The sequence below is a fragment of the Lepidochelys kempii genome, chromosome 1 (genome assembly GCF_965140265.1).
Source record: "Lepidochelys kempii isolate rLepKem1 chromosome 1, rLepKem1.hap2, whole genome shotgun sequence".
NCBI classification, from domain to species: Eukaryota; Metazoa; Chordata; order Testudines; family Cheloniidae; genus Lepidochelys; species Lepidochelys kempii.
The window spans coordinates 246578066-246603956 of NC_133256.1; the positions used below are offsets into that span (position 1 = coordinate 246578066).

Below are 25891 nucleotides of genomic sequence, written 5' to 3' on the forward strand. Positions count from 1 at the left end.
CATGGAAGAGGTTCTGACCCTCAGATGCAAACTCCTGAGATGTTTACATTCTCTTTGGCCTAAGAGGAGAGTGAGCAATAAGTTGCTCCAACCTGAACAACTTATTTGGTGGCCCTGTTTGAAAGGAGTGCTGCCCTCTAGTCAGTTCCTCACGGACAAGGGAGCCACCTACAAATGCTGCTGTTGCAACTGGCATCTTTGTGTTGGTCTCAGTATGAGACCAAAGTCTGAGTGGACAATGAGGTTCAATTTCCCTCTTGCAGATGAGGCGGTCAAGGTGCAGTTTATCACATAGCTCCAAAATTTACCATGTGGCTGTGACCACTCCTGAGTAACGGCATCGTCCCAGCCTCACAGAGCCATAAGTACACACTTTCTCTTGTTAATGATAGGTTATACCCTGAGGAACATGTAGCTCAAGATTAGTATTAAAACGTGCTTACCCAATGCCCTACACACAGTATATACAACTAATACATACCCAAAAGATCCCTATTAAACCAATACAAATCCTTTCCATCCCAACAAGACCGCAACACTCCATTCTTTTAACCCACAACCCTAGAAAAAGCCTGGGGAAAGAAGTAGTATGTCTTGAAGGTTAAACAAGCTCTGTCAGAGAAAGTGGGGACTAAAGCTAAGAACTCTGAATTAAGAACAATCAACTCCCAGCCCCCTTGTGCTCAGACCTAAGCACTTTTAGTTCAAGTGCCTCAGATGATCTCAGCTGCTGCAGTTGCTCAAGAGGAGACGGACGTGGGGTAAAATCCTGGTCCCACTGAAATCAGTGGCAAAACTCCCATTGACTTCAATGGGGCCAAGATTTCACTCAGCGTCTCTGAGGCAGCTAGGCTCCAAACTATTTAGGAATTTATAGGTACAAAACAGCACCTCAGATTGCACCTGGAAACAAATTGGAAGCCAGCACAGAACACATGCAGTATCCTCCCTGCAAGATGCACCACTGAGCTCTCAGCAAGTTGCCACACCAGATAAACTTTGTGAGTGGCCTTCACACAGACCCAAGTAGAACGCATCGTGGTACACTAATCTCAAAATGACGAAACCTTGGAGCAGTACACCCAGAGCTGCATCCACAGAAAAGTTTGCAGCTTCCTGGTTCAGTCCCGCTGAAAAATGTGCTACCTCTACTCTCCGGGCATCCAGAAGTCTCTGAGGATTCAACAAAACTTCTAATATGCAAAATCATGTAACAAAAGGTAGACAAGCCTGTTCAACCAGAGGAGCAGATATACTCTCTGGCATTTCCTCTGGTTATTCCAAACAGTATTACTATTCTGATCCAGGATGAGCCTCAGCCAGATCATATAGTTCTGTAAAGAACCACACCGAGTTAATTCAGCAGAGCCTGGGTTTCTAGTCTTTATCTCACTATCAGACTCTGGCTGGCAGCATTCACAGCTGTATCACCAGCATTCCAGCCTGGTCTGGACTTTGCACATTTTCACAACCTCAGAGCACAGAACTCCCCAAAATGTCTGCGCTTTGCAACATTGCCAGGCTTAAAATGAGAAGGAAAAAAAAAGTGTGTTTGCTTTTTTAGAAATAACCACCACCCCCTCACACTACAGAGCTGTTTCGCAGTTCAACTAGAAACCTGTAGGGCCCAGAGTGTTCCTATAGTAACAGCTCTCCATTACTCCTCTAGTGGAAAATCAAATTCTGCAAAAGAAATTAAACATACAATTGGAGAGCACCTTATTACTGGACCCTCCCATTCAAATGCTTCTGGGCTGATTATTATTAAATACTGCTTGGAAAAATAAGGGTTAAAATACATTTTCAAAATATGCAGACGTCAGATGGCAATTAGCACTGGAGAATCAGGGGTTGCTCTGCTTGGAAGAGTCAACTGGCTGGCATCCATATCTGTCATGGAAATCTACCAGCAAATTTCTAACCGATAGCAGAACTGGAACAACTAAAGTGGCCCCTTTTCCCTAAGCAGCTGCCTCTACATCTATGAAAGAAAGAGAGTGGGAGGGGATTTTCCAGAGCACTGTATCCTATCCAGTAAAAGTAAGTTGCCGGTAAGGTACTGTATCCTATCCAGTAAAGGGTTGCAGGTAAGTGACACCAAACACACAGGGAAAGAGGTATGTGCCAATCTGGGGCACAGGGGAGAAGAAAAGAGAGTTTCTCCCACACTGGGGAGGATGAGTAATACTACTCCTCACAGCCTTCACATACTACTTCTCTCTAAGCTCTTTGCAAAGCTAGGTAGGCATTGCAGGGGCAGAACCCTTGAAACCCGGGCCCTACAATCAGAAGGCACAGATGGAGCATGAAGGAAGAGTAGCAGGCAGCAAGCATTACAATGTGCCTCCTATTGCTCCTTGTCAGATGCCAACTGGGCAGAGCTGGGCTGCCTCAGCTGGAAGGAAGATCAAGGACTCCATGGAAGTCAATAGAGAATCTATCTTAGGATGGCTGGGCTAAGTAAAAGAGCTTGTCAGAGAGGCAAAGATTCTTTTCTATGAGGTTTTAGTTGGGTTGGATTTAGGGACCATTTAGTCTTAATCCGCCCCGAAACTGGGCGCAAATGTAAGGATGAGGTCATGCAAGATACCATGGCAATTCATGTATTCAGATGCCAGGCAAAACAAGTATGTTCAATTAGTACGGTTAGACCAAGACAAAAAAGGTCATTGCCAGACAGATATACAGCATTATCACTTTCAAAGCCCCAGAAGTGCAGGAGAAAACACAGGGCTTTACAAGCACTGGCCAGAGTTTGGGATTTAATCCACTGCCAATCATTTTTAAAATATCAATTTTTGCATTAACTAAACAAGCTCTTGTGAAGCTGATACAGTATCTGTGACAACGTGCTCCTTGGATGGCATAAAGATGGCAACTTTGGCAAGCCCCTATGATTGCTTTTGTTCCGTCAATTCATACCCATAAAAAGCAGCATCAGCTGCTGGGGAGAGAAGAGGACTCGTGAAATTCTTGGATATAACTTTGGTGTAGGAGGTAGATGTTGTTTTGTGGTAAGGCAAAAAGGTTGTGCGTGCTTACAGGTAGGGGGAAGGAGAAAGGGTACAAACTCTCAGATTCTGTTCGTGAAACATTTCAGGTTTGCCCATCACTAATTACACTCCTTTTGACTTTGCTCTAAAAGCCTTGTGTCAGTGAACTTCCAGCAAGGACTTCCTCCAGAGTGCATCAGTGCTTCTCCTTCAGTCAACTAGGGGAGAGAAGGGACAGGACCGGTCAAAAATGGGGGAAAATATACAAAAAATATATATTTCTCCATGTTTGTGTAGAAATTATTTTTCCAGTGTCAGTTTAGGGTGGTGGTGAAGGGTTGCTTTTGTTTTTTGGTTGGGTGGGTTTTGACCAGCTATAGAGACACAGGGCCCAGTTCTCTTCTGATATGGACCCTTTTTGTTTCTTCACTAGTGCAAAAGGGCCATAAAACTGACAGATCTGCCCAGCTGGAAACTCCCCTGTGTAGGGCAAATACATGAGTGGTTTAGATCAAGTTAGCAACTCTATATGCCCCAAGCCCCTACCACATCTCCCAGTGAGGCTGGTAAAAAGAGGGTGTTGTCAACACTAATTTTTGGTTATTCCTGTATATCAGAATGGCCCTTTAAAGCCATAGGCAGTGTGGTTTAAGTCACACTGAGGCTGTTTTAATTTACACATTTACAAGATGCCTGAGTCCCTCAGGCCCGGGGCTGCTGCGGCAGGGGAGAGACACCTCTCCCCCAACCCCAGCCCCAGGGCTGCTGCAGCCATGGAGAGATGCTCTACCCCAGCCCAGGTGCTGCTGCGGAGAGAGAGGGCTGGGGGACTTCTCTCTCCCTGACGCAGCCCTGGGCAGCCTGCAGCCCAAACCCCTCATCCCTGACCCCACCCCAGAGCCCGCACGCCCAGCCGAAGCCCTCACCCCCTGCACCTCAACCTTCTGCCCCAGCCCTGAGCCCTCTCCCAGATCCTGAACCCCTCATCCACAGCTCCATTCCAGAGCACACACCCCCAGCCGGAGCCCTCACCTCTGCATCCCAACTCTCTGCCCCAGCCCTGAGCCCCCTCCCGCACTCTGAACCCCTTGGCCCCACCCCTGATGCACATCACCTCCATATTGGCACACATAAAAAAATTCATTCTGCACATGGATGGGAAAAATTAGAGGGAACATTGACCAGATCCCTAGAAAAATCTGCTGTTCTACATTCCATTTCCCATACACACCTCCTCTGCCCCTCCAAACATGAGTTAACTAAACGTGAGTTTACTAAACAACACTAAAAAACAGAAGCAACAAACTTGTGCCCATGCATAAACCTGCAGGCACTTTCTTGCCAGCAGTTCCCATGCCAGTGTCACTCTCGGCTGCTCTCTTACACCACATCCACACACACCCTTTCCCCCCGTTATATAGTAATAACTGCTCGGCAGTCTTTTGCTAAAACATCGCTGCCTGAGCAGTCTGGGTCACAACAGCAGTAGCAGCAGCAAGTCAAAACAAAGCAGTTGTTGTCTTGCTCTGACAGAATGCAAGACACACTGACTGGAGAGAAGAAACCAGCAGAATACTAGAAAGGCAATTCAAATTCTTCCAGCTTTCCTGTGTAAAATGTACAGAAACATAGCAATACCCTCATCACCCCATCAATGGAAATGGAATGGTCTACTGGCCATTGCACTGATGAAATAGGCCATGGGGGCTGTTGAAAGCAAATGATGTAAGAGGCTGAACATTTCATAAAGTGCTTCAGGTCCGTTCCTAGGAGCTTGGGACAGAACATCCACACTTGCCTGATTCAATTTGCTCTCTCTGCTAACTAGCCTTTAGGAGCAAATGAGGCAAAAGCTAAGCTATCAGCCACCAATTCTGCAATGTTCTAGCTCCAGAAGTCACCATGTTCCTGATACAACCAGCTACAAAGACAAAACTCATTAGAGGTTAAAGTGGCCTTTCCCAATCATGTCAGCAATGAAGTGGTTAAGCTACTTTGATTTCAATTCTTTTAAAAATGGTATTACTTTTAGGCCCCTGTGTTTATTCCTCAAGTAAACTGTAGCAGAACATTAACCCCAATGGCATTTTTCCACACCTAAAAAGGGAAATAAAAAAATACATGTGGATTCACACCTGGATAGTCCATATCAGGGAAATCTGTGGCTCTCTCTTTTTCTCTCTCAAGCTGGTTTACAAAGCTGCTCGCTGATACATCCTGGAAAACTCAAAGCAATATTTTTTTTAGAAACAACTCTGTTCTTCTATTGTATATCTACTGCGTTTCTCTGAGCCTTGTTCTTTATTTGGAACAATGTTTTGTATAAAAACAGGAGCTTTGTTTTGTTTTTTAAAATGCATCTGTTCCAGCTGCTTACTCCTCACTTAAAACTCATAATTAATCCTCTTTTTATGACACCATAATTGTTTCCACAGCAACCAGTTGTGATGTCAAACAGGATTATAATTTTAGGTAGAAGCATAAGTAGAATTAGCTTCTTATTTATGTATTTGTTTAAATCCGTAACAGCTGTTATGCCTGATCAAACCACTGACCCATCAAGTCCAGCATTTTGCTTCCAGAGGTGGCCAATACCTGATATCTCAGAGGTGGGCAACCAGAAAAACAAAGAGCAATGTACCTAGTCAAGTGTGGAAAGCTATATCTATATAAAGAAGACTATTCTGCTCCAACCTCTGCAGGTGACTCCTTTGCACGGTGAAGCATGAACGTTGGTAACTATTATAACTTTTTGAATGTAGATAGTAGTGAGCCTGGCCGCAAATGTGATTCATGTGCATATTAAAGTCTCATACTTCTTTGAATCCTGCTAAACATTTTGCTTTGATGATTTCCTGCAGCAGTAAATTCCCTAATAAATGCACATGAAACAAACAATTATATAGGGCAAAGAAAGGAGAAGCCCCTGAGCACACTTATTTTATATCTTTTTATTCCACTCAAACTAAATAACCTCAGTCTATCATCTTTTCTTCTGCAGAATAATCACAACCACTCCAATGCCTTACGTAATTTACAGTAACCTTCTCTAGTCCTTTTCCATTTCAGCTGCATCATATTTTTGAATTTTCCAGCAAACAAGAGTTACAAAGAGAGAGAAGAAAAAGGAATCAAAAGACCCAGATATCCGCAACCATCCAGACAACATCAATCACCATATCAACAATTCTTAAATGTCATTGATGAGGTATAAATATTTGGTTTCCCCTTTAGTTTTTTCTTAAATTTAGTTTTTATCATTCCAATGAGGTTAATAAATGTGGGTCATTAATAAGAACTATACTAATTTTAAGGGGTGACTGGCCCATAAAAGTGGAAACATGGGAGCTGTAAAGATGGGTGAGTGTTACATCCCAACATACACACCTTTCACTAAGTATATACAGTCATTCCCAACAAGCTGGCTCATGGTCCCCTGCCCCAGACTGATTGGATATGGACTATTTAAGCCCAGCACCTATTAGGCCTGATCCTTCAGGGAAATGCCTTTTCAGCCCTAAAATTAGAGATTAATTTCATTCTATGTACCTATGTGAGCAACACTCATAACTGAGCATCTAATCCCAGTTATCCCCACAAGACAGAGTTAATGTCCAGTAATGGCCTGTTTCTTTCTTAAATCCCATTGAGGTGGATTCTGACAAGAGCAAAGAATTCCAGACAGTAAATATTCTCTGGGAAAGGAAAAACAAAATAACTTTTAGAATGTAACTTAAAATCTTTCTATTATTCATTTAGTCTCCAGAAAAGGTGCTGGTTTGACAGCCCTGGGGAATAAGCTCTCTATTTATCCACAGAACAGGTATAGAGTAGTATGGACAACAACAGTGCAGGCTTCCCCATGTTGCCCTGTCAATGTGCCTCAACCCTGATGTGGAGGGTCCATCTCTCATGGTCAGACGGTAGTTCAGTCTCCTCTCTGCAGAAGCTACCAGTGAAGGTATCAATTAGTGTTAAATGTAATACTAGTTCCTGTAACAGATCCTTTTCCAATGGAAAAATTAATGACCCAACTCATTTCATATAGGCCTTCAGATAATTACTTTCAGCCATTACTAGAGTTAGCTGAAACTCATTCTGAATCAGAACAAAAACAAAAATTTCATAATATCCTACTTAAGTGAAATTGGGGGCAGGGGGGCCCAGGGAATCATTTTGGGTCAGTCATTCCAAGTCTGACTTTATTTTATATTATGACCTAATAATATAAAATAAATATCAAAATGCTTTTTAAAAAAGAAATGTCAAAACAAAATTGAATCAAAACTGACACATTCCCACTGAAAGTTTCAATTTCAGCAAAACAGCATTTTCCAATGGGGAAATGTTCCTTTAGAAAATTTAATCAGCTCTAGTCACTACCAACCTGGGTCAGATTTGAACTACAATGGCATTATATATCATAGTACCTCCACAGATAGAGAAGAGGGTATGTGAGCAGCAGATGCTATGTTTTAATTCTGATAGAGAATTTTTTGGTTTTGTTATTATTTTGGGAGATACCCATGTGTTTTCTCATTGCTGCTTTGTTTGAACAGCTCCTTGACAAAAGTCTCTCTGCGATACCTCTTAAGCTTTTACATGCATACACCCACTGCTCAGAAGACTCCACTGTGATGCATTCTTTAAGCCTACCTGCTTGTTTGTATTATCTACTTGTTTGTATATCTCTGTCATTAAAGAGCTGAGAGTTGACATCCTCTATGTTGTCTGTGCATGTTTAATGCTACCTTGAATAGATAGTCTGAGATGATCTCACTATTTTGCATTTATCCCAGTATTATTTATGTTTGATACATAATAGAAGATGGCTTGTGTGAATGTATAGTAAATTTTCCTCATTGTTTTACAGCCTTGCTATGAAGAGCTGTTAGAACAGATTCACAATGGGCCCAACATTTCCATCAAGCAAATAGCATTCTCAACACCTGACAAATTGTGACACCATCTTCTGAATGACTAAATCAGAACAATGCTCCAGCTGCAACAATCAGATGGAGGAGGGGTGGAAGATGATACCCAGTCAGAGAGAATCATAAACAAGGCCTTGGGATGTGGGGCGGGGGAGGGGGGGTGATGGCGGGGGTGGGGAAAGACTGCCAATTCATGGACTTCCCTGTACAAGACCCAAAAGACTTTCTAGTTCAGAGCTGCACTTTCTGCAGTAGTGTCAGTGTGAAAGGAGGACTGGAATCCTGACACACTGTTGCATGACCTTTCTGAGACAGCGGTGTGCTTCTGCTGTTGGAGAAGAGTTAAATTCTTCTCCCACACTTCATGTCAGGAGCGGATTAGCCGAAAACTGAGACCATGGGCTCAAAGGGAAAAAAGCCCTGTCCCCTCTCTCTTTCTCTCTCTCTCACACACACATGCACTAATGGACTTTTCTAAGCTCAAAACCCATGCTGATAGATAGCCTTATCTGTAGTACCTGTTCACAGCTGGAACCATCCTTTCTGTACCCCAATCTCCTCTCAAATTTTCCCCTGTCCCACTGTTGCTTGTGTGAGCTTTCTGAGAGGGTAAGGATTGGGATTCCAACATTAACTGGCTGAAAATGCCTGAAAGTCTGATCAGGGCCACTATGATGACTCCCTGTTGGTGCTTCTTTCTATGGCCTGACATTAAGCACATGTCTGAGCTTTCCGAGCACATCTCCTCATGCACCCTGTGTCCTGTAGGAGGCATGGACCCAGGGTTTTCATTCAGAGAGATGTACAGCTGTGAAACGTGGCAAAACGAGCATTGGTCACAGAAGGGCAATACCATCTGGTGGCTGCTTAACAATCTACATAAAAGGAGCTGGGCTCTTGTCTTGTCCCTTCCCTAGCAAATGAAATCCACTATTAAAAAGACGGCACCCTCTTGGAAGGCTCAGGAGAGAGAGAGAGGCCTATGGCTGAAGTGGAATTAAACGATCCTCTCACTCCACTAACTTGGGGCTGAGGCATAGTTAGTGCATGACGGAAGGTTACACGGCTGCTATCTGTGGTGCTCCTTTCTTGTGATAAAACAGAGGCCCTCAGCTTCTAGGGTGTATCAATGCAGCACCCTTTATAAAAACCAACTAACATTATGTTATTAATTATGTTAATTATGTTAGTTATGTTATTAATTACCATCACATCAGAGGAGAAAGAAGAACAGAACCCCAATAGAATCAGTGACAAGAGCATTTAGATAACAACACCTGTTCCTTCATCTCCTTGAAAACCTCTAGGTCCAAAATGCAAAATGGCAGAGGAGGGGGTAAGCAGGAGGGGAAAGGAAGGAGCCAGTCCTGAGGGCTTCAATGGCTATGGGTTTCTCTTTTTCTGCACCCAGTTTTTATGGCTGCATTACTTTAATTCAATACAACATCAGATTTTAACAAAAACACTGAGCACAAAACCCCCCTCAGAAAAGAGGGAATTGCAAAGCTAAGCAGCCATTGACTGACAGGTAGATGGTGTTTTCACAATCCTATCAAAGCAGATGACAGAACCATATTCAGCTATCTTCGTCTTCCACTCTGGGGAAAGGAGAAGGGACAGCATGATCAGTGAGAGAGATTAGTGGAGGCTTTTCCCTAAACTTCATTGCTACCTGATCTCTGGCAGCTTCCCTAGATTTGAGATGAGAAATTGCACTGAACAGCTTGGAGCCTAATGCACCACTTGGAACTGAACTGACTGAATCTTGTTTATCTGGATGACCATACTGTCAAAATAAAAATAGCTGAACACTGCACGAGAAATCTCTCCCGGCTACGAAGAACAATCAGCAAACTCATCTGAGGTCTCTGTCTAAACATGTATAGGGCAAAAGAATAGAAACTGACTTTAAAAACAAAGAAAAACCATGCATGAGTCCTTTGTGAAACAGACATCTTAGCTGGAGAGCACACACTCCGGGCTAGATTGTGCCCTGCACTGGACAATACAGGTGCACAACAGAAAGAAAAGAAGACACAAGAAGCTGTCTCCAGCTTCAAACCACGCACTTCAGCCTGATGGAATGTAACTGGGAAGCAGAGGTGCAGCTCTTGGTTAGTGTCATTGGCGGCACCAGGCTCCCCAAAGGGGCAAAGCAAGGGGCAAGGCCATGGACTTTGTCATGAGCCAGCAGAGCTGAGCCCACTCAGTGGTAGTGCACAGCTGCATACTTTCCAAAAGGTGGTGGAACTTCTCCCCCAGCATACACTCCCCTCCAGAGCCCAGGGAGGAATTCTGAGCCAGCCACAATTCCTCCAGCAGTCCCTGCAGCTGCACAGCTTCCCCACGTGCCCCTCTCAAGGGGGCTTAAAACCACAGCATACTCCTCAGTGTACAATTGTTTCCCCCACACTCACTTTTGAAGACAACCACTTGGGAGACTGGATAGCTCAGGGAACAGATAGTGAGGGAAGAGGACTTTCACCTCTAGGTCATTGGTTTGATCACAGACCAAATCAATGGTGTCTGAACATGATCGGTTAGCTGCTTGAACGCCTATGTGAAATGAATTATTGGTCTCAATCCAGCTTCTAATGGACCCAGTATTACAGCTGACACCAACTATCCCTCAACCCACATGTCAGTCTAGTCAGTAGCCCACTCCTCACTGCCAACCATGGTGCAGGCAGCCACACATACATTGTGCACAGTGCATACCATCGGCAATGGTGCCAAGGCATCAGTGTTGGACCCTCCTGGTGCAAGAGCTGGCCCCAAAGAAGTGGTGAGAAGCAGCGCTGGCAGCTTCACTGCCCACCCACGTTTGGCCCCCACAGTCCCTCCATCATAATGTGGGGCAGCAGGGAGGCCTGCGGCATACCATGTGAAAAATTTCTGGGGGCACCCCTGACTGTCCATATGATTAAATGACTCATCGTCTTAGCAAGATGATGACCTACATCATGAAAACATGAAATGAAAGGCAGGTAGCAGATCCAGATCTTCAGGGCCAAAAATAGCCCATCAAGTTGCCCTACAGTACCAAACGAGAATGATTCAAATTGCTATCCCGTCTGGCCTCTTGTTTGCTTGTAATATGGATCCTGGTTGCAATATGACACAGGATTCTCCACACTGATGGTTTCCAGCATTCCCCACCAGCAGCTTTATGAAAGGATGCTTTTTTTTGTGGGGGGGAGAGGAACAGATTTCTCTCATGCTGATTGGGGAAACTCCAAAATCAGGCTCTCTCATCCACCTTTTACAAAGAAGGTGCCTATACCAGTTTGTGATCACTGCAACATATCCTGTCTTTTTAGGACTTAAGGAATTCCATAACTGCAAACATAACACAGTGGGGGGAAAACAGCTTATGCTGAGCTTCCTGACTGTAAAGCCACAGAGCAGCACTGAACTATCAAACCTATGCCAGCCACAGGAGACAGGAAGAAGCTGATCTCAAGCAGGTTGAATAACAAATATAGCCATTCACTATGGAATGTGAAGTGCAGTACATGTACACATGGGTGTTCTTCATGTCTCCACACTCTGCTGCCATGCAACTTGAGGTACACCACACTGCGTGCAGAGCATAGCTGTGCTGGTAACCATCGGAAAACAGCAGGAGGGACGAGAGCAGATTCCAGGTAAGCAGAGCAACAAGCCAGGGAAGGAAACAGTGATCGTACAGCGACACACTTTGGGGGCGGAAGAGAGGAGTCAGGGAGAAGGGAGGACACGGAGAAATTAAATGTTCTATCATGATAAAAAAAAATTCCAGAAACAAAAATAAAATAAGAAACTATTCAACCCAGAGCAAAATATATTGGCCTGGAAGAAAGAGTGACAGCTGAATCTGCTGGCTACCTGCAGAGGCAAAATGAAAAATAAAACATGGCTTTCTTCTGATCTGACACAAAGCCCAATGCTCCTGAAGATTCAGGCTGCTTGGGCACTGCTGACTCCTTCATCAATGTCACTTTAAATCATATAAAGGCCTGAAGGTGACTTCAGCACCACAGTGGGGTGCGAAGACCTGTGAGTCTGAGCAGCAGAAATTACACAGGTATTGTATGAGAAACATGCCTCCAAGTAAAGGCAACAAAGGCACTTTTCCTTTGCTTCCAGTCTGCGTGGTTCATACATAGCCCCTGCGTTTCACTTTGTGTTTCAGAGTCCAATTACCCTCAAAACTCACAATGAAACTTGTCCACGTCTGTGAAATTTAACTTGATTTTGGGGAAGCCATGGGTCTTAACTAGAGTAAATGATGGATTCTCTGTAACTGAAGTCTTTACATCAAGATTTGAGGCCTTCCATACCTCAGGCAGAGGTCATAAGCGCATTGCAGCAGTGGGTGGGTGAGGCTCTGTGGCCTGCGATGTGCAGGAAGTCAGACTAAATGATCACGATGGTCCCTTCTGGCCTTAAAGTCAAAGTCGATGACTCTTAGTCTCCTAGCGTGTTGACTCAAAACTATAACTCAGCCTAAAATCTGCAAAAACTGAGGGCCTGACCCTGCAAGCTCCCCACACAGGGAACCTCACTGACATCACTAGGAGAGATCCACACACAGAAACCCCATAGGAGGCAGTCCTTAGTTTGTAATGAAATCCAGTGGGTTTTCACAACAAAAAGTCTTGCACAGACATACTCGTGGGATCATTTGGTAATTAGATAAGAGCGTAAGAACTACTCCCATTACCACCTCCAGAGGAAACTCATTAGCAGGCTAATGAAATAAAGTAATGATACAGTATCATGTCAGAGAAGCATTCTCATCATCTTTTTATGCTAAAAAGCTTGAGAGCCGTTTCATTTTCTCTATCTTCCCCAGCCCCCAGAGTTGTCCCAGCACCCTGGAGAGCATGATAAAACAGCATAAGGGACCAGTTTCTAAATATAGTGGGCTTCTAAGTGGCACAACTCTCATCAGCTTTGATGAGATATGTGCAGTTCAACCTTCCCCTACCACTTTGAAAGTGTATCCCAAAGGGTCAAATTCCCATATGGCATACAATTTGGAAAGGACTATCAGGCCATCAGAGCACGTGATTTCATTTCACCTTTAAGAAAAGCCAAATGCTGGAGCACTTGTTTGGGGAGTGAAGGAACATCACATAAAAAGCATGATGTCTTTCACAAGCAAAAGATTTACACACCAAGTTGGTTTTAACACCACAAGTTCTTCTGTTTCTTCCTGTGAAGACTAAACATGTCCCAGCCAGAACTTCCCTGCTCACTCCTCTTACACACTGTGACTAGACATAGCCTGTTTCATACCCACATGGCACACTCATAATCCTTCTGGCAGTGAAAAGGTGGCATGATTTTTAAGGGCATATCCACTTCTTAAATTGACTGAAGGGGATGATGTTGAGAAGGTTCTTGCCTCCCTGCCCTTCCGTGAGACAAGCCCAAGGTCTCCACTCCCAGCTCCTGCCAGTCAAGTGTTTCCCAAGAAAACCAGAAATAGTGCCCATGTCTCCCAAATGAGAGTGCAGGGTTCCCACCATTGGACAAATGGCCCATCCCAGAAATACTGTCTTTCAAGTGGATCCACACTGTATAACCCAGTCCTGTTCTAGGGTCATCGACCACTATCGCCTGTGCAATTACACACTGTTTTTACGTGAATTCAGTGCTGGTGAAATGTGTGTGACTGGCAGCCCAAAAGATTGAAATCCTATATGTACTCGTGCCCTGTATTCCTTCACACAGATATAGGATGGGAAATAGTAGTGTGAGAGTCCATCCCAGTGTCCAAAGGCACCCGCCCTTTATAAAGAAAATAACAGAACTATAGCCAATGATCATGAATTCCTTACAGCCAGTTAGGAAGTATTTAATAAAGCTGCTAGTCCTTAACTTTCACACTGAATCATCTTAGTGTGCTACTTGAAGGGTCTCAGAAATCCTCAGAAATGGTGGCTTGTGGCTAATGTAGTTCTTTCAAAATGAACTGCCACAATCATTCAACATGCAAATAATTTGGAACCAAAAATTTGTCTACATGCACACCACTAACGAGATGAAGTGATAATGTTCTTGCACCTGCCTGCCCTCTGACTCTCCCCCTCCCACATTTTTTCTGAAAGTCACTGTCTTGTTTCTCTTATTTCCTTTTGAAGAGAAGGAACTGTTTCGTCACAGACTTTGTGTGTGACCTTGAGCAAGTCACTTTATCCTTCTGTGTCTTAAGTTTTTCCCATTTATAAAATGGGGATAATACTTCCCTTCCACTGAGACTTTTGTACAGCTTAATGAATTATTTTTAAAGCACTTTGAGGACCTTGGGTGGAGCGTGACAGAGAAGTATTAACTTTTGAGGCTTGTCAAAGTGAGGAACCAATCATACCTGGATCAAGCCGGCATGACAACAAATATAGTACAGGGTTTTATTTTTCCCCAATGAAACTCTTCTATTGCACCCAAGTCCTGATCCACCACACTGCCTGCTAATCCACTTATGGGCCTCTCCTCAGCAGAGACTTCCAAGAGTGCCATGTTGTGTGATTGTTTTGTAACATGAACAAATTCTCATTGGCAGCAAGGATAAGAATCCCTAACAACTTTCCCAACTCTGTCCCCTAAAAATGCTATATTTCATATAAAACCAGAAGGCAAAACCAGGTTTCAAGAGGACAATGGACTGGCACATGAACTCAATTAAATTTCTCATCTTTCTTGTTTGATAACATACAGACATAACTGGACCATCCTGATAGCTTCCCTGGAAGTTCAAGATGCTACTCATTGAGACACCCCAGTAGAGAAATGATTCTGAAATTCTTGCACTATGGAAGAACCAGTGGTGGGAGGGAGGGCGAAGAACCAGTCAGATGCATTCAATCCCCTGAACTGAGGATGGTTAGCTGGTGCAAGGAATAAGAAGGGAAACTGTTAGAAGAGTAAGAAAAAGGAGCCGTCTAAACCAGGAGAAGCCTAATCAGTCTGGTTTAAAGTCTTTAGTTGTCAGCTCTGAGATGTGACCCTTCTTGGCATAACACCTTCAATCAGAAATGAGATAGTTCAGAAGACCAAGGGCCTTCACTCTGCAAAAACATTCACATTCTATTTACATAAATATGAATGACCACAGCTGAAAGGAAAGCTGAATAAAGGAAAAACACAGTAATCCATATACAAGGGTTAGCAAAACAATGGTTGCTAATGATGTCCCTTCTTATTCCTCCATATACATTCACATAAAGCACACATGTACAAAGCCCAAAGAATACACAGCCCAGACCTATGTTCTCACATTCATAGGCTGCACCCCACACACTAAGCCCACAGATATATTTAGTACAGAGCTAAGTTCTCTCTCCACCACACACACACCACAGATAATTTTTACAACAGATCCTACAAAATACATGGTCAAATATACACAACATACATACCTACATTGGTCAAAAATACACACACACACAGGCACATACACTCAAATATACACCCTCCTGCATACAGATGAAGTTATCCACACATCATCTTGCCAGCCCACACAAACAGAACCCCATGAATTACTCATCACAGACCCATGGTCACAGACTCCTACAGCCTCTGTGTACACACACGATCACAGAAATACATTCCATTTTCTCTCCATTTTTTGATTTGCCATTCTTCACCTCTCCCACCCCTAGGCAGGTTCTCTCTGATGTGGGTGATGATTGGTCAAACTGCTCAGAACTCCCAGCACACAGGAAAGAAAACCTGCTAGGGCACTCAAGTGAACAAGATGATTGAGCTAATATATCACTCCAGCCAAAACATGGTGTGCAAACCCTTGTAGATCAACACCAGCAAAAGGGGTTCCTCTACCCCATACTCTGTTTCATTTCAAGACAAGACTCCTCCTGTCAAGACTGCAGCTAGAAGAAGCTGCCAAGAGAGCTGCAAGTCTCTCCTGCCTGCTTTTGTTTTTTAATATCTGGGAAAGCCTTTGACTGATTATCAGTGTCACATGCTAGGACTGTGCTGGATTTACAGCAAAATAAACCAGAGAATTAGTGAGTTGGAAAGAGCACAGAAGGTAGTTTTGCATCTACGTGTCAGCTTCCCAGCAGCCTGACCAGAGAGCCAAGTTCAACCAAATAAAAAGCTGGCAGGAGCCACATGAGGTTGCATGCAAATCATTTTGTCGACGCTGATACTGTCTCAGGTGAGACATGTGGATTATTGGATTAGGTACTCCATGGGAATAACAGTAATGAAGGTGTTCTCACCCTGTGTGGCACTGATTCCACTTTCATTAGCTAATGCTTTTCACCTGGGGCAGTTGCCAGGCAATCCTAGACTACAGTTTTGTACCTATGCTAAATAACACTTTATTATGCACATATACGGGCCCCGATTCATCAAACCAGGTAAGCATGTGCTTAATTTAGAGTAGTTCCATTGCAGTCACTGTGACTACTTATGTGCTCAAAGTTAAGGACAAGTAAATACTGTACCTTGCTGAATCTGGGTGACGGTGGCTTTCGTCCAAGAATATTACAGAGGTTTACAAAAACGAACAAGTATTATCCCCATGTATCAAATGAGGCAAGTGGGATATATGGTCTAAATTTTCAGAAGTGGACATTAATTTTAGGTGCCCATATTGAGACATCCAGGGCCCGATTTTCAGGGGTGCTGAGCACCCACAATTCTAAAATGAAGTCAAAAGATGCTGTGGGTGCTCAGCGTCTTTGAAAATCAGACCCCCCCCATATACATTAAGTTGGGTGCCTGAAAGCTAAGGTACCCTACTGAAAGTTTTTGATCAAGTACTTTGTTCCAAACATTACACAGCTAGTTAGTGACAGAACTGGGAATAGGAATCTGGTTTCCTCAGCCCCAGACCTAAACGCTAGCCACTAGAACATATTATTTCCCTGGCTCTCCACTGATTTGGTGCAACCTACCCAATGTAATTCTCTAACAGACTTCATTCTCCTATGCACTACACTGCTATGCCACTAGCTCAGTCATCTTGAAAGTATGTGTCACAAAGCAAAATAGAAAAAGGAGAGCGAGTACAGGAATAGGGAAGGGTCAAATTTTGTAAACTTGGGGACTTGGTTCCTTAAAGAAAAATACAACAAAAACATTTTACCCATATGGGCTTTTAAATTAATTAATTAATCCTGCATTAGTACAGCCCTAGACTAGAAAATTTAGTAGGGTTCACCCCCCATCTTATTTTTATGATTCATAGATAATGGATATATTAAAGTTCCCAAGTGAGTGGAAAGTTTTAAAAGCAACAGAAAACTTGGTGGGTTGGGTGGTGAGAAGCAACTGCCCCAGAGTAAGGCTATTTAGCCATGGTATTATTTGTGCCTCTGAATGGTCATAGCCTCTCTTCATTTGCTAAGGAGAACTCAGAGCCTCCACGTCCATTTTCAAAGCATTATAGATAGTTTACAGGAGAGCTCTTTGGAGGCCTCACCATGTACGCAAAAGCATGAAGTTGATTCATTTTGCAGTAAATTATAAAAAAAGTGGTAATGCTTCAAGGGGGAAAGCAAAGTAGTTTGAAAGGTCATATGTCAGTGTGTCCCATAACAGCATTACATGAAACTCAATAGAAGAACGTTGTAAGCGGCTGTCATGGGATTGAGCCAGTACCAGAAACTTACTTTCTGACATGTGTTAAAGGATAAAAATTCATCTCTTGCCATTTTGATATAGGATTACCTCTATAATTCACGTTGCTGACTGGGAGACCCATTAGGGATTAGATAATGTTGAGAGTAAGCAAACAAAATTATTAAAAGATCAAAGATACTCCATCACAGAAGGTTTTTTATTTTATTTTGACAAATTTAATTCAGTTTGAATTATTTATAATGCTTCATGGTACACTAGTAAATGTGCTGTCAGAGTCTGTAAAAGTAATGAAGTCTTAGTAGTATGAGATGTCACCACAGCACTGTCTCTACCACTCAATTTTCACTGAAGTGAAGTGAGACCTACAGGAGTTTTGTGAGAATTATCGTGTTTGCAAGTGAGCGACGTGAGAATTACAGAAGTTCTGGTCTATAGTTTGCAATTCTGTTGTGGTCCAGACTCCCCCTTAGCTCCAGGATTATCCAGCTAAGTATTTATACCACATTAATCATTGGTTTCAGAGTAGCAGCCGTGTTAGTCTGTATCCGCAAAAAGAAAAGGAGGACTTGTGGCACCTTGGAGACTAACCAATTTATTTGAGCATAAGCTTTCATTAATCATTGTGGTATCAAAGCACCTCATGGTCTTTGCCATGTATCAGACAGTGACTAGTTCCATCTGACCAGAGCCTCCCTGGGTTTTGTGGCCATTGCTGACAAATAATAATCATGGAAATTCCAACTACCAGCTTTAAAGAGTCACTTTTCTGAGTGGAACTAGACTTTAAACAGACTCAGTAGCACAGAAACACCACCCCCAACCACTTCCATTAGTAAAACTGAAACAATATTGTTTCCTATTAGGGCAGGCTGCATTAGCCTAATACAATGCATGATGAGTAAGTAGCCAGGCTGCTACATATTAGCAGTGCAGGTCTCATTCATTGTAGCTCCTGGTCCAAACATCCTTGACAAACCCCTGAGCAAAAGCCATACACTGCTCAGGCTTCTAACGCCTGTCTAATACTCCATCAAATAAAGGTTGTCTCCCACAGGTCAAGGTGAAGACAGCATTAAATTTATGGATGACATAACCTATTCATAGGAATGTTCTTTGGTGAATTTCACTTTAACACTTAAAAGACAGCAACTGACAACTTTTAAACAAGCAGAAAACCTTACCTTCATATTTCATGTGTCAAATACTTCATATTTCTAATACCACTAAGTATTAGAAGTGAAAGAAGTTTAAAGAGCCAATGTGCTTGTCAAGTTTTATGCTGCTTGTTTACTTTTTAATATTTCTCTCCACTTAAATAATGAAAACCCACTTAAATAATGATGACCAAGACTGTGCAGTGTCATTTTTGTTTATACTCAGTTTAATTTTAAGGTTTATAAACCTGCTATGGTTTGGGGTTTCAAATGTGTCAGGATGATGTCTATCTTAAACCTTTCATTGGCTGTTTTCTTTAGTGGAAACATTTCTACTGATCATCAGTTTGAGAAAAGCTGCTTTTAACAAAAAAGTAAAGTTTGGACTAAAGTTAAGTTGACAGTGTCCCTTTTAAGTGAAATATATGAAGTTTGCCCAGGCAAAATTCCGGGTGGATGGGGTGGGGAGGGAACTTTCCCAGCGCCTTTATGTGATAACATGCAAAGAACACAACACAGCTAATTAAATGTCCAGATTGGTCTTGTGATTTTATGGGTAGTGCTCCTCGAAGGACCAGAGTTAGCAGAGCTTTTGCTTTGTGGGAGAGGCATCTGTTTTTGCCAATTTCTGTGGAGGATGGAGGCGAATTTTTCATTAAATCAATATATTTTTAAAATGATAAACTTAAATTTGTAAGCCCAATATTCATATTTAGTTGCTTAAGATGCTTACCACAATATTTGGGCAGTAAAAATCAGCACTAAAATGGCTGCTGGGGTGCTTGTGTTCCAATGTAAAGTCCCAGATATGGAAGAGGATTTCCCAATTTCGGTGCCTGAACTGGGCTCACAAGGCAGACCATTTCCTCAACTTTCATCTAGACCAAACAGCCACTGGGCTGGCCACATATCCTTGATTTAGAGAAAATGCCACACACCCACAATGCTTTTTTACAATGTTGCTAAAGAGACTGTAAAATACATGTTACTTGATAGTTAAGGTCTAGCTGCAAAGCCCAGAGCTTGCTTCACATAACTATGTATTGAGACTACTCCAAGTCTGAAAATGACTAATCCAAGTTAGAAGGGCAAGTACCCCATCCGCAAATGAAGATCTACTTAAACTGACTGTACATATGCACATATACATACTCAGCATACATGCTATCTTATGCAAAAGCACAGGTAAGTGCCACATTCCCACTGTGTATATAAATATACTGCTGGGAGGAAAACAGCAAGCAAACATCTATCCTAATAGTATGAGCAGCTTTTGGAGTAAACAAAACGTTTCTTCCTCTAGTAGCTCTGCCAACATTCTTTTGATATAGACTGCATATGGTATATGAGAGCTGGCAACACAATACACTTAATTGATTTTGGAGCACTACGTGCAACATGCCTAAGGACGCAAAGCAATTTCTTATGTGGTCTTCTCTAAATGCCAAATACAGATTAGATTTCACTATATAAAGGAACAAATATGCCCATGTATGCATGGCATGTATATATATATATACATAAACACAACTTCATTCCCAATTTAATAAATCAATCCTTGCACTCAGATACACTGGTCAGATGAATGCAAACATTTACATCTGAACTAGGCTGCTTATTATAATTATGGCATAGCCCCTGTGAAACTAACAAGTTATATTTTCACAGTAACTACGTAATTACCCTAACCAGATCTTCTTACAGTGAAACAGTTGTTGCTTAGCAACTAAATGGGAGGACAAAAGGAATGGAACTAAGAAAAAGTAACCAAAATTCATGTACAACACAGGTTGCGTATGACAGGAAAGAGGCATACAAACACAGCACTTTAAAAAAAATTCCTTTCTTTCTTTCTTTTATTTTTCCCCCTTGCCCCTTTCCCAGAAAAACATCTCACCTCCTTCCCTGCCACTCATGTTCCACTTAGCCACTTGTCACCAATGCAGTTTTTACATTTATTTGCATGGGTCTGGGCTATTTTAAGCATGTTCCTGCTATATTCTTTTATGTACATATAAATACAGATGTACGCTTGTGTGTCAATATAATACACACACAAAGACAACCCTAAATGAACCATTTGAAAGCCAGTGTGGTGCTTTGACTAATTTTTATTCTACTATTGTGTGAAGGAGTCTAAGTGCCAATATAAATAGAGTTTCCTGCACATTATACAGTCATTTGCATTTATAAATCCATTGCAGCACCATAATTTGCAGAGAAAAAAAGACAGTGATTTTAAGAGAGGAAAAAACAAACTCAGCAGTGCTTTGTACAAATCTTTGACTCTGGTGTTTGCTCTATGAGTAAATGAAAAAAGGAGCATTCCTTGCAGGAAATCAGTTCCAAAAAAAAAAAAAAGTGTGTGGAAATCCCAGGATGCATAGAGAATTTATTTTCCTTTCCTCAGTCTAAATCAAGCAGAATGAATAATATGCCTCCAGAAATGGTTATTTAAAAGCTACTGAGAAAACCTCCCATTTCTAAAGGTTCAGGACTTGCTGCATGCTCACACATATGTGGGGAAAGGGTGAGGGGAGAAATCCCACCATTCCTCCCAAGCTACATTTATAATGAAACCCTTACATATGCACAGTACAGAAATGCGGGGGACCCAGTGAAAAGGCTCCTCATACTTCACAGTACCAGGGAAAGAGAACATGTTGCAAATAGATTTGTAAGTGTAAGATACCCAAACTAATCAAATAAAGTGAACATATACAACTTGAAGAGAAACACTTCCCAAATCTACTGCAAACCACATCCTTCTTGCACCAAATGCATGTTGGCTGGCAGATGTCAACATTTAGAACTGACCCTCCCTGGCTTATTAACCCACCTGTGGAGTTCCCGGTCTTCAGCTGCAACTGGCACAAGCTGCTGCCACAAAATGTACAATTTTTTTAAAAACCTACTGTAATAAAGTTATAAAAATATTGAAAGATGCTATATACTCAAAAAGTTCAAGAGGAGGCCAGTGTCACTCACTAAGGACAGCCTAGTATGAATCACTCACAGCTTTACTCTCATCAACTAAGCAGTCACCCCTTACTCAAAGTCAGAAGAAATATTCTCTATCCATACATGAAGTATTATTTAAATTCAGCTTTAACTATGGAAAGGCAACATCTCCCCACAAGTATGTAATTACATCCTTTTAAACCATCACTGAGTGAGTGAGCGTGTGTGAGAGAGAGAGCAGCATTATTAACCTGACTAGAATATAAGGGGACAGCCCCAAAGTATTTTTAAGAAGCACCTCAATGCTAGTGAAAGTTGTTGAGCTGACAGCCCTGGACACAGAAGTCCTGTTTTATTCTAAAGGCAGAATAGTAGCAGCTATATGATCTTCTTCCACCATCACAGTTAATGTGGCTCACCCCTGACAAAGGTGTGGGGTCACACTATGATGGGGTTTGGGGGGGGGGATATGTGGTTGTAAATCTTCTAGAACTAGACTGAGGCCACCAACTTCTCTGACATGAGCCAAACACCTCTCACATAGTAACAATTTTCAATAGTTACTGACTTGGGAGCAGATGGTAACTGGTAACCTAAAAAAGGAAGGACTCCATTAGCATGCCCTGAGTTATCAGGTGACAGAAATATATTTTTGAAAGAGGAATCTAGTTGTTTGAGTATCTGGTGTAAATGCATTGTGACAAAAATGGAAAAAAAAACATGTCATAAAAGCAACACTACACTTCAGTTATACCAAATGCCCACACTTCCCAGGTGTTTGGACATGCTTGGCCTTTGGTCTTCTGCCTCACAAATCAGCCAAGTTGTGTGGGTATTCAGTATAACCACCCACATACTTTGTCATCTGCTAATGCTTACATAATGACTCACTTGGGGGTTGAGGGGGAGAGAAAGAAGACTTTCTCTTCATGACACTTTCCATAAAGAAATCTTGATCAGAAGCAGCAATGCCACAGGAAATGTTTTTGTGACCCCTTTCTAATAAATGTTTTGAGGCCCAAGAAATGATTAGCAGCCTTAACTTTATTCTAAACAGCAAAACTCAAGAATCGCTCCACTCCCCTGACAGTCAGGCAGTATTTCTGACCCTCTTTGGATAATCCTGAAGTCTGTACGCACACACCTATTTGGAGGGTTATCGTAAACAAGATCATGGGGTTTTTTGGTTTTTTTTTTTTTTTAGTATAATCCAGATTGACTGGGGAAAATAAAAGCAACACAGACAATTATGGTGCTGCCCTCACCCTAATCCCTGACTCTGCAATATCATTCTGACAGCGTAACTCCCACAGCCTGCTGTCAGGGCACTCTGTGGAAACACTACATCAGAACCAACTGCCACAATATAGCATGTTTCATGGACAAGCATACTAATATACCTACACACACATATATATGCATATATATAAAACACGTATATGCATACACACACACACACACACACACACATTATATACAAATTTTTTGACATTAACTTGACCAAAAGATTATTTCCTATGGCACTTTCTCTATATTGTAGCCCACTGAGTAAGAGTCTCTCTTGTGGAATCTCTCTCCCTCCCAAACCCCACCACCACCTTCCTCAAAGCTGTCTGTCTGCTCCTGGAGACCACCAGAGCCAGTTCAGTGGGCTATTGGGGGTCCCCGCATCTCAGCCTGAGCTCCCCCACTGACCTATTCCTACCTGCTGGAGTGGTTCAAGCTACCAACTTGGTGCCTCCTCTCAGCTATTTCCAGGGCGGCAAGAATGCAGCGCGGAAGCGGGGAGCTTGCAGCCACCAGGGAAACTTCCAAGGCTGGAACCCTTTTCCTGCGGCTCCAGGAGTCCCCCCCATCCCATCTCATCTCATCCCCCGAGGCTGGTGCGAGGGGCGCGTGTCTGGGCTCGGGAGCCCCTCTCCCCCGCCCTCACCCACCTGTAGGACACCTGCTTCCTGAAGGTTAAGTTCCTCAGCTTTTCTTCCAGGGACTCTTCCTTCTGGCCGGCGACTCCCATCTCCTCCTCGGCGGCGGCCGCCGCGCTCCTCGTGTCCCCGCCGCCCTCGGCTCCTCGGCAGCAGCTGCCGCTGCCTGCAGCCCCCTTGTCCTCACCGGCTGCCGACGGGGGGTTCATTGCGGGGCGGGAAGGACAGCAGCCCCCAGGGGCCTGAGCAGCAGGGAGCAGGCGCGGGGCCGGCGGCGGCTGCAGCCGCTGAGGTGGGGGGCCAGGGCCAGGGACGGGACGGCTGCTGCAGCTGGAGCCGCTCGCCGAGGAGGCTGCAAATGGCAGCACCTTCCCGCAGCATCCATCGGCGGCTGCCCTGCAGCGGGGCATTGTGGGAAACTCTCTGCCTCCCCCTCCTCCCGGGCCAATCAGCGCCCGCCTCCTCCTGCTGCTGCTCCTGCCACTCCCTCCTGAGACGGGAGCGGCAGCATCGCCTCCAGCCGGGCCGGGGGCGCGGGGCCCGGGAGCGGGTGGCGGACGCGGCTCGGGAGCCGCAAGGCGTTTCATCGCTCTCAGGGGAATGGGCCCGAGAGGCGTCAGGACAATATTACGGGGTGGGGGCGCTTTTTTTCCCCCCAGGAGCCAGGGAGGGATGAGGGGTGTCAATGGGAGGGGGAGCTCTGGAGAGATATGGGGGAGTTAGGGTCCCCTCTGAAAATTATAGGACGATGGAGGGGGAGGGGAGGGGAGAAAGCAACTGGGGAACAGGGGAGCCTGCTGGAGCGTTTAGACGAGGGAAGGAAGACGGGAGGGTCACGGCTACAGCTGCTGATTAACTAGCTCTGCTCCCCCTGCGCGCGGGCACACACACACGGAGCCCCAGCTCCTCCAAGAGGTTTCTGACAGCTGCTTTGGGCACACGTCCTGCTGGAATGGTCTCTCATCCATCAATCACATTCGTTACAGGGAGGGAGAGAGAAGGCTGCCCGAGAACTGGCAGCCGTGCCAGATTTTAAATGAAAACCCTATACATAAAAACAGCCTTCCTCCCTTACAAGGTGTTGGAGTTGTGAGGGCAGGGGAGGTACAGAGCAGCAATGAATTAAATATGTTCTCCATCGAACCGCTGCTTTTTATTTACCTTGGGGGCTATATTAGACTTTCTAGAGAGGGCCAGGCTTTCACCTTTATTCTCCACAGGATATTGACTCTTGTCTTTTGTTTGTAAGACATTACAACCAAACCTGATTCTGCTTCGATTAAACTGAGTTTAATCTGTAAAAATTTAAAACCAGGGGGAAATTGTCCAGGTGGTTACAGGAGTAGGAAAGCTGGAGAGGGCGGCAGACAGGAGGTATTAATGCACCAGCCCTAATGAGAGACCCAATGAAATTATACCAAGGTAGGGGAAAGGAAAGGAAATCTGAACAGATATGTGGGAGGAAGCAGTTAATAGGCACTTTCACAACTAAGGAGAACATAGTTAGGAAAACTTCAACAGAAAACATTAGTGATTGGACACAGTAAGTAAATACTGCTTACATGGTTGCATCTTAAATATGTGACAAAGAACAGACAATTCCAGAGACATCAGCCATCCCTCCACATAGTTCAGTGGATTATGGAAAAAATGTTATTGAAGAAACCTCAAGCCATAAGAGCAGCCTTGACTTCCCAGCCCCCAACAAATGGATTTAATACACAAGTATATTCTTCCATGTTAAAATAAAATAAAGAACTGCACACGTCTCCTGGACAACTGCAAAAGCTTACTGCTGTTCTCCTCACTCTTCCTCACCTCTCAACCAGTATTTTTCATCTAAAAGTTTGGCCCAGTGCTGTAAACACTGACACATACGAGAATGCTCATGTGCATAAATGTACACATCATGTGTAAGTGTGTGCAGCATTGGAACTTTAGTTTGCAAATTCTTCAGACAGGGACCCCGTCTTTCTATTTGTATTGTGAAGTGTCTAGCACATTCCTGGACACTATACAAATAGTAATAAATGTGTCTGGTTTCTTCACAATGTTGATCCTTCAACAACTGTACCTACCAGGTACCTTTGAGTACCTCCAGGATGCCCCTTCATAATCTGCTCTTCATTCCCTGTCTTCTTGTCTTTTAAACAAATACTATATTATTCAACAGGAATGGTCCAAAAGCAAAAGCACTTGGACAATGACAATAGGATACTCATGGCTGACCTTAGAGGCAAGTGGACAGGCATCAGGGTGGATCCCAAGATTCAGGGGGCACTAAATCCCTGTCCCCAATTATTTTGGGTGTGGGCATGTGGTTG

At 43.5% G+C, this 25891-nt stretch overlaps 1 protein-coding gene across 5 annotated transcripts in view; it reads right to left on the reverse strand.

Moving 5' to 3' along the window:
* The window catches only part of DGKI (diacylglycerol kinase iota), a 281008-nt gene extending 257053 nt beyond the window's left edge, over positions 1 to 23955 (reverse strand). For 4 of the 5 annotated variants that reach the window (XM_073322101.1, XM_073322083.1, XM_073322075.1 and 1 more), the window contains exon 1: positions 23580 to 23955. In XM_073322101.1, the coding sequence (XP_073178202.1) occupies positions 23580 to 23776 (197 nt within the window). In that variant the 5' untranslated portion in view covers positions 23777 to 23955. The remainder of the gene's footprint in view (positions 1 to 23579) is intronic. The other variant, XM_073322119.1, reaches the window with a different exon arrangement.
* Positions 23956 to 25891: the final 1936 nt, after the last annotated feature.